The 10,139-nt window shown below is 34.9% G+C and overlaps 1 protein-coding gene across 1 annotated transcript in view; it reads left to right on the forward strand.

Annotated features, from left to right (window-relative positions):
* LOC134281525 (uncharacterized) overlaps positions 1-5,514 on the forward strand; it is a 46,267-nt gene extending 40,753 nt beyond the window's left edge. Inside the window, exons 6-7 of the mRNA XM_062763980.1 lie at positions 2,280-2,392; positions 4,791-5,514. Of these exons, the coding sequence (XP_062619964.1) occupies positions 2,280-2,392; positions 4,791-5,389 (712 nt within the window). The 3' untranslated portion in view covers positions 5,390-5,514. The remainder of the gene's footprint in view (positions 1-2,279; positions 2,393-4,790) is intronic.
* The last annotated feature ends 4,625 nt before the right edge of the window (positions 5,515-10,139 follow it).

The raw sequence follows: 10,139 nt of genomic DNA on the forward strand, positions 1-10,139 counted from the left end.
ACGAGACGAGTCTGTCCTTAATATGCATTTTCTTGAAAAATGCTGGTTGGATCTCCTCAAATGCGTGAAAATAAATATAACATCAAAGGATATGCCTATAATGAATAAAAGAAATTGAATGAAATTGAAAAAACTGTAAATAATAATAATAATAATAATAATAATTTAAACGTCACTCGAATTTAGTTGTGAAGGATCCGATTCAAGAGTGGGCTCAAATACCTTGTTATAACGAGAATTTGTGCTCCCCGCTTAGGGAAAAAAGAAGAGCATAATCAGTTCGAGGGAGGGGTCGGATTCTCCCTGATTTTTGTATAAATATTTAATGTAAACATGCATATTAAAGGAAATAAAAATGCCAAAATGGAAATAAAGATTTGATTGCTTAGTCTTTATTATGTATAGAAGACTATTTTATATAGAATATTTATTACACTGTAATGATGATTTTATGAGTTTGTACAAGCCGGACGTCATAACTTTTTCAGTTCACACGCTGAATGATATCATTTAAAAAAAGTATTAAAAAAATAAATATGATCGTTCGGGGTTTGTACCTTGTTAAAGTATCAGTCATATTATCCAGCGATGGGGAATGAGATGATGCGTTTTTGCGTTTTTGGTCGATCATCGGTCGATGTTCAACCAAACATTAGCCCATAGTCGAACAACCTACGAATAATGTTCACCAATGTATGAGCTATGTAATATACATCAGCCGATTACCCTGGAACATCGTTTAATGATTAGCAATGCATCGCTTGTAAGTTCGGCAGACAACCACACCATTTTTATAAAAAAAAAAAAAAAAACAACGGAACAAAACATTTGTTGCCCATCGCATACGCCATCGCTGGATAATTTGACTGATACTTTAAGGATTACCAGACCGATGAGGACCGATGCTGGGGCATCGCTCACATCACGGATTACTTCCGATTAACACTGGTCTACAGCCACCGGAAAATGTGACTATGGCATAAGTTAGCTTCACCTTTCTACCTTGTTTTATTTATTAAAGAGCATTTTCAGATCTGATTATACATATGTCACTCTTTTAAATATTTTTTTTTCAAACTCTCCATCATAACAGTGTTTGAACCTATTTATATCAGTAGAAATGCTTGCTACAAGAACTAGTGTGAGAGCTGTTCGCGGACGATGTCAAGCTTCGTTATATTACTCACTAAAGTATCAGTCACATCATCCAGCGATGAGGTATACGATGAGAAACCAATGCGTTTTTTGATGAAAATGGTGTGGTTGCCGGCCGGGCACCACTAGTGATCGGAAGGTGACTCAGGCCATTTTGCGAATCGGTGGGGTCATCGGTAGGAAATAATTCGTAGCTAAAATTCAGCGATGTCTCCAACGATGCTTCACATCGCTCCTCATCGGCAACCCATCATTAACACATCTTCACGGATCGGCCGATGTATGGCCGAGCATCGTCCAATATCCGTTGAATCTGAGGTCATCGGGGGGTTGAGTGGTGTCCAACAGATAATGGCCGATCATCGATCGATGCTCGACCAAACATTGGCCCGTAGTCAACCGATATTCGAACGATGTCCACCAATGTATGAGCGAGATAATAAACATCGGCCGATTATCCTGGAACATCGTTTTACGATAAGCAATGCTTCGCTGGGCCTTTAAAAGTCCGGCCGGAAACCACGCTATTTTTATCATAAAAGGCATTGGTTGCCCATCGAATACCCATCGCTAAATAATGTGATTGATTCTGTAAGGACTACTAGGTCGATGTGGACCGATGTAAGGGCATCGTTAACACCACGGATTACCAACGATTACCACCGATCTACGGCTACCGACCGGGAAATGTGACCTAGGCATAAAAGTTAAAATAAGCACAATACTATGCCTTCGTCACATTTCCTGGCCGGTGCCGTAGACTGGTGGTAATATAATATGTAAAAAATTTGTTTTGTTGATATGTGAAATTTTATTCCATTCGATTCATTTCAAAACATGCACCAAGAATTTCATCGGCGTAGACATCGCTGACCCAAAACGTTTCGCGAAATGGCCTCAGTCCCCGTCCGATTACTATAAGTGTCCGTCCGGCAACCAAGCCATTTTTATTTTAAAAAAAAAAACACATCGGTTTCTCATCGTATACCCCATCGCTAGATAGTGACTGATAGTTTAGAATTGATCAGACGCCATTGAACAATTTTCAACCATAACTAAATTTTTTAAGTTAATTTTTTATTGTGGGAAAATCAGCTAATCAGGTAAAGTCTTTTAATTTTCAGACAAAAAGAGAGACAACTGAAGAGGAAAATCATTCGTACACAACACAGTGCAATTTCATTCACAGATCAATTGTTAGAAGCATCCACACTTGAAGCTAAACAAATGTTCACAGGTAAATTTGATCAAGTTTCGTCAACATTTAATAGGGTATTTTAGTCTTTACATTCCTAACTTTTTAAAAATACACAATCCCAATATTTACATTTCACTGAATCGACTTATTTGTATTCGACACTATTCAAAGGTGTTAAATGATACGGTCTTTATTAAAAAGGTATTTATAGCCCCATTCCAAACAACGTCTTGATTCGTTTAATATTTTTAAAGTCATCATTACATTTTTAAAGAGAGAATTTTTTTCAAAAAATCGGTTTTTGCCGTACAGTGAAAAAAGTCGGTTAGACTTATCACAGGAATTGCAAATGTAAAGACTTTTTCTTAATGAATACAGTAAACTTTTTAAACTTCATATTTCTATACTTTGTTTCTTATTGTTTTATTTTGCGACGGCCATATAAGTTGCTGGCGGGCTCAAAATATGAAGTATCCGGCGGCCGAAAGTTATTTGTGTGGCGGCCGTCAGATCTATTTGTATGGGAGCCACCAGATCTATTTATTTGGCGGTCGCCATAAAAAAGAAAAAAAATTCACCTGGGACCTACCGTCATCCGATTGAGACTGTAATGTCTAAAATGTTATTAGCTCACCTAAGCCGAAGGCTCAAGTGAGCTTTTCTGATCAAAATTTGTCCGTCGTCTGTCGTTGTCGTCGTTGTCGTTGTTGTTGTCGTTGTTGTCGTAAACTTTTCACATTTTCATCTTCTTCTCAAGAACCACTGGGTCGATTTAACCAAACTTGGCACAAAGTATTCTTGGGTGAAGGGGATTCAAGTTTGTTCAAATGAAGGGCCACGCCCTTTTCCAAGGGGAGATAATCATAAATTTGTTAAAAATTAATGGCATTTTTAAAAAAATCTTCTTCTCCAGAACCGATTGGCCAGGAAAGATAAAACTCATGTGGAAGCATTCTCAGGTAGTGTAGATTCAAGTTTGTTCAAATCATGACCCCCGGGGCAAGGGTGGGGCCAAAATGGCCGACCCAAGTTTTACATAGGAATATAAAGGAAAAATCTTTAAAAATCTTCTCCTCAAGAACTACTGGGCCAGGAAAGATTAAACTCATGTGGATTCATCCTCGGGTAGTGTAGATTCAAGTTTGTTCAAATCATGACCCCTGGAGCAAGGGTGGGGCCAAAATGGCTGACCCAAGTTTTACATAGGAATATATAAGACAAAATCTTTAAAAATCTTCTTTTCCAGAACCACTAGGACAGGAAAGATGAAACTCATATGGAAGCATTCTCAGGTAGTGTAGATTCAAGTTTGTTCAAATCATGACCCCCGGGGCAGGGGTGGGGCCAAAATGGCCGACCCAAGTTTTACATAGGAATATATAAGACAAAATCTTTAAAAATCTTCTTCTCCAGAACCACTGGGCCAGGAAAGACGAAACTCATATGGAAGCATTCTCAGGTAGTGTAGATTCAAGTTTGTTCAAATCATGACCCCCGGGGCAAGGGTGGGGCCAAAATGGCCGACCCAAGTTTTACATAGGAATATATAGGAAAAATCTTTAAAAATCTTCTTCTCCAGAACCACTGGGCCAGGAAAGATGAAACTCATGTGGAATCATCCTCAGGTAGTGTAGATTCAAGTTGTTCAAATCATGACCCCCGGGGCAGGGGTGGGGCCAAAATGGCCGACCAAAGTTTTACATAGGAATATATAGGAAATATCTTTAAAAATCCTTCTGAAGATCCACTGGGCCAGGAAAGACGAAACTCATGTGGAATCATCCTCAGGTAGTGTAGATTCAAGTTTTTTCAAATCATGACCCCCGTGGCTAGGGTGGGGCCAAAATGGCCGACCCAATTTTTACATAGGGATATATAGGGAAACCTTTTATAATCTTCTTTTCAAGTACTTCAAAGCTATGATTAGTGATATTTATATGGAATCATCCTCAGGTAGTGTAGATTCTAGTTTGTTCAAATGATGAACGCCTGGAGGGGGGGGGGGTAAATTCAAGCCCGATGTGCTCAGGTGAGCGCTGTGGCCCCTGGGCCTCTTGTATTTATTATATTTTCTGCAAGAAAGACACCGAAAAAAAGAATGGCTGTACGGATACTGTCATTCTGGAATATTCTTAAATATCTAGTTTTAATCAGAAATACATGTTTATCAAGCAAGTAGCAGGTCATGATGATCGAAAAGAGCTGTATAAAATTCAGGTTCATTTTGACTCATTTGTATTTCGACCTCAGTGAAGAAATTTAAGTCCATTTATTATACATATTTATGAAAAAGTTAGGACATTTCTACTTTTCTTGCAATATTTTATTTCACGTCATTGCTATCAGATTTATATTTATCTAAACAATTCTTTTGGGGAAAAAAAATACCAGTGAATGGATCCTGTATGTATCGATCTTGGATTTTTTTTATTTGTAGAGAATTCCTATCGAATTATCATAGTTGGTACAGTGGGATCAGGAAAAAATAGCCTTGGAAACAGTTTAATGGGTTGTCAACATTTCAAAACAGGAATTTCAGGTTCAAGTGCAACTCGCAAATGTGAGAAGGGAGAAGCTTTCAATCATGGAAAAAATATAACTGTTGTAGATACCATAGGGTACACTTCTGAAGTTTTAAAAAAATGTAAACTTCTGAGGGCATTCGATAAAATTTCACCCGGGCCGCACGCAGTTTTAAACGTAATTCCCTTTTCTGAAAGGTTTACAAGTGAATTTTTTTCCTCGATTCAACAATTTGTGAATCTCGTCGGGAAGGAAGTATATAACTACTTGGTAATTGTCCTGACACACGAAGACCAGTTAGAAATGGAAAATCTAACAATAGATGAATTCATAAAGTCGTCACCAACGGAATTCAAAGAATTACTTAATCAGTGTGAGAATCGCATTTTTGCTATAAACAATCGTGCAACCGATGGGGCAAAGCATAAAAAAGTAAAACGGCTTATCAAAATTATAGAAAAAATTAAGAGAAAAAATGCTTGTTTTGAGACATATGACGAGTTTCTGTTTTAAAGGAGCCTTTCAGACATTTTTTTAAAAAATAAAAATCAGCATAAACCTATTTCCTTTTGGTTAGTGATAATAGAATTTAAAACACAGCCTGATGAACCCTACATGAATCAAAAGAACAAATAAAAAAAACCACAATGTTTAAAAATAAATTAAAGAACAAACAATCAGAAATTTCAACAAAGAAAATTAACCAAAAACATGTTCATAATAAATAGGTAAAAAAAGAATGTCTTTGTTTAATTTGCCCTGGTCCTCATCAGTAAGTATATGCAGTGTTACACTTTGTGTTGTAATTACATTGTGCGAATGTGCGAAAAATATAAAGCCAATTGGTGCAAGACACTTTTAGACAATATGTAGAGAAGCATATTGATAAGCTCAGATCATATTCCCCTTTAAATCAAGATTCTGTAGAGCAAACTATTTTTCTTTTATATGTTATCCTGATATTTTGAATTTGTTTTACAAACTAAATTTATGGTCAGATCACTTTATCTTGAAACCTTGTGGTAGAAATTATTTCCAAATGTGCTATCATTAAGTCATTTTGGGTAGAAGATGAAATACAATTTTTATTTGATTGTTCACAATATCAGGCCTCACGAAAACCATTTTTAGAGACTATAAATACTATCTGAAAGAATTGTATCAAATTAATCTACATGTAATAGACACAAGTTTATGTTGCTAATGAGTAAAAAAAAAAAGATAAATGTTATCAAAAGATTTTTAATATTATATTCATAACTGTTTTAAAAAAAATGCATCATGAGAAATAACAATACTAGTCTCTTGTACATGTATTATTTATTCTGTAATATATTTTTTATGTTTATTTGTATGAAAATTATATTCCTATCAACATAATTAATATTCATTGATTGTTCGACTATCATTTAGAAATTCAGTAATTTATGCCTTTGTATGCCTTTTGGACCCACCCAATGGAAATAAAAACATTATTTACTTGCTTGAAGATGATTCCACGGGACCCAGGTCTTTGTTATAGAGATACAAAACTTCGAGAAATAGAAGTACCAGAGAGCAGCAGTAAATTTGCTTAGTTATATAGAGGGAAAAAAACAGGACCGGAGGTTCACTTCGAGAAATCGGGGTTTGAGCCATCGAGAGTCACCAGTATGTACAATATAACATGACCTCTGGTTTCCCTATTGATGTACAAAATAAGTAGCCTCTGGTTTCCATATTGATGTAAAAATCAAGTGTCCTCTTTTCTCCCTAATTTTGTACAATGTTAGCTTCTTGCTTACTGTGTAGCACTTTTTCCTTGGCCTTCACAAGTTGGGTTTATAGATGCCAGAGGCACAACTGTGTGACTGTACCTGTGTTTGAAAAAAATCTAAAACATGAATGTCATTGTATGCCTATTGGAAGTAAAGTTGATTTGAATCCTACATGTAACGAACTGGAATGGAGAATATATATTATTTTCTCAATTCGAGCAACAACTAGTGTGTACCATGAATCATACACAATTTCTCTGTTACGGACTTTTGAAAATATTCTCTTTCAAATTATTTTGAAACTATTCATAATTATCGTAAATATAGGAGAAATTATAGTTTTGGTCACTACCAATAGTAATAGCTACTTCCCATTTTCATGGAAAGTTGTCTGGTTCTTTTTTTCGAATGTGTCCTATTGTAAAAATGTGCGAGAACGATGGTTTCGTAAAGTTATGTTTTTAAAGTAAATTAGATTATAATAAAACTGCTTCAAACGAAATATAAATTTACTGGATTGCTTTTGGGTGCTTTTTAAATACCAGTATCTCATACATTGTGTTTATAGGGATTTCCCTAACAATGTAGTCTGCTTTGCATGTGTATCTCTTTTACAACAGCTTTACTAGTATTTTGGAATGAACGAGTCATTTCTACTGCTGAGTCCGACTCTCAGATCATTCCTAGAACCAGCCCTCAGTAGCCCGTTCTTTGTGTTATCTCTTGCTGAGGGAGAATTCTTAAATAATTTAATTTTGTTTGTATACTAGTCCCTCATTGGTTGATTACCAAAAAGGAACGCAAATTATTTCTTAATAACCTGGTTCGGTATGGGGACACATCCCCTTGACAACCAGCTGAATCATCTGTATCCAAATAATCCCATCATTTCCTGTCCTTGTAATTCATGAGAAATTCCAGATTTAATAAATGTACCTTTAACATCAAACAGTAGCTCGATTTAACCTCGTGTACACAAACATCATGGCTGCTAGAACTGTATATAAGTTATTAACCTCCTCTTGTTTCATATCACTTCCGTTACTAGGGATGTATTATTGAGCGGCCAATTAGAACTCATAAAAAGCAACACAATTTTACACTAACAGTTGTTTATTTATTTTAAAATTAAATTATAAGGAATGACTCTAATTCTTGGCCAAATTATTCGATTATTACCTGGTTTGGGACAGTTTACGCTTTATAATCCGCTTCAGTTTACGCTTTATAATCCGCGAAGCAAAATTTACATCATATAACATGTTTAAAATCTAAGATTTTGTGGAACGAACTTAAGTAGGCTAGCACAATTTTTACAACAATGTGGGGAGAACCATCTCAGCGCGAAACGGAATAGGTGCAAAACATCGCAGCTCGAACCATGCATAGGTGCGAAAAATCCCGTTACCGACGCTTCCACTCTATCGCGGAACAGCGAATTTGTGTTATAGAGACAAGCGTCTGGATGATCGAGACTACAAATAATGACGAAAAAGTAGTAGCATATAATGAAAAGTTGTATAATGAAAAGTAGAAGCATATAATGAAAAGTAGTATAATGACAAAATACCATCATATAATGACAAAGTACCATCATATAATGACAAAATACCATCATATAATGACGAAAAACCATCATACAATGACGAAATACAATCATATAATGACAAAGTACCATCATATAATGACAAAATACCATCATATAATGACAAAGTACCATCATATAATGACAAAATACCATCATATAATAATAAAATACCATCATATAATGACAAAGTACCAGCATATAATGATAAAATACAATCATATAATGATAAAATACCATCAAAAAATGACAAAGTACCAGCATATAATGGCAAAATACCAATATATAATTACAAAGTACCATCATATAATGACAAAATACCATCATATAATGACAAAATACCATCATATAATGACAAAATACCATCATATAATGACAAAGTACCATCATATATTGACAAAATACCATCAAAAAATGACAAAGTACCAGCATATAATGAAAGTTGTCCACATAAGGCAGTTACGGCGTTCCATAGTAAACTGACCCAAACCAGGTTATCATCGAATAATTTGGCCAAGAATTAGAGTCATTCCTTAAATACTGTAGATTAAGATAAGTGTGTGATGTCTGAAATATTTACATTTACTTTTTTGGTCAACATACATGGGATTCTTATCTTTATTTAAAATCAATTAACATGATGTCAAATTTATCAATTTCAACATACCAGTTGCTAATATTACAGTACTGTACTGTTCAGATTCTTGCAGGTATATCTTTCATAATGACAAACAGTACTTTATGTTTCACGTACACAGTCTATTCTCTAGATACAATTATTTGTGGCATGTTGAAGATGGCATCAAGATTGGGTCCTTTGTTTTATTTTCTTTACCTGGCATTGTATTACCATAGCACAAGGAGATATAACAAGACTGTTCGCATAACTTATCTAGCAAAAGAAAGACTGTCACAGGAATTCGTTATGTACGACACTGTTGATAGGGAAACGTTCCATGAAGCTGTAGGTAATTTGTCTTTGTCTAGAAGAATGGGAAAAGCCTGGGTGGATGATGTGAATTTATTTAATAATAACCCCTGTATTGAAGAATTATGTTTAGAACAGAATGTGAGTCAAGAAAATGGATTTGGACTTTTAAGAATATGTCAATTTGTATTGTTAGAAATGTTGTCAGTGTTATCTCACTATAGACTAGGTAATAGATTTCAGTGTTTACAGTCTCTACGAGACCTACAGACACTGTTACTCTGTCATGATGGGAGATATATTTCTTCAATTACCAGAGACTTATCCTGGCAGATACTAGGAATCTGTCAGCATGTTGTGGGAGATTTACACGGTGCTTTACAGTCTTATAAAGAGTCTCTTAGACAAAAACCATTCAGCGATATAAAAAAAGCTACAGACTTTAGAATAGAATGTATTAAACAACAATTACATAGAAATGAATACATGTAAGAATATGTTTCATTATGTTTTATCGTAAAAAGGTCGTTGTAAACCAAACTGCAGTACTTATTTGGTACAAATGAATAGATCACACGGTGTTATATATGGAATAGGATTTATTTTGTTCTTTCTTTATAATTAGAAATTCATGACGTTTAAATCTCCATATAACACACGCAAATCCCTGTCACCGCGCATTAGAATACACAGTAGGAATTATATGCATTTTCAATACTCTAGAACACCAAAAATGTATGTTGTTTTGACTCCATTTAATTTTTAAAAACTGTATACCTATACTGTTAAATTACGTAACTTAAAGATACAACAAATGTGCGTTTAAAATTAGTTTGTCATTTTTTTCTTGCAATGTTCGTTTGTGTTTTTCAACTTTGCAAAGTCATAAACGGCTCTTACATCTATTAAGCACACCAGTTTTGAAAAGCGCTAAATTCACATTAAAGATTAACGAAACAAAGAGTTATGAAAAGGGAAATGAGAGAATCAAAA

Source organism: Saccostrea cucullata, unplaced genomic scaffold, assembly GCF_032062105.1.
Source record: "Saccostrea cucullata isolate Sc308-1 unplaced genomic scaffold, CSIRO_AGI_Scuc_v1 ctg841, whole genome shotgun sequence".
NCBI classification, from domain to species: Eukaryota; Metazoa; Mollusca; class Bivalvia; order Ostreida; family Ostreidae; genus Saccostrea; species Saccostrea cuccullata.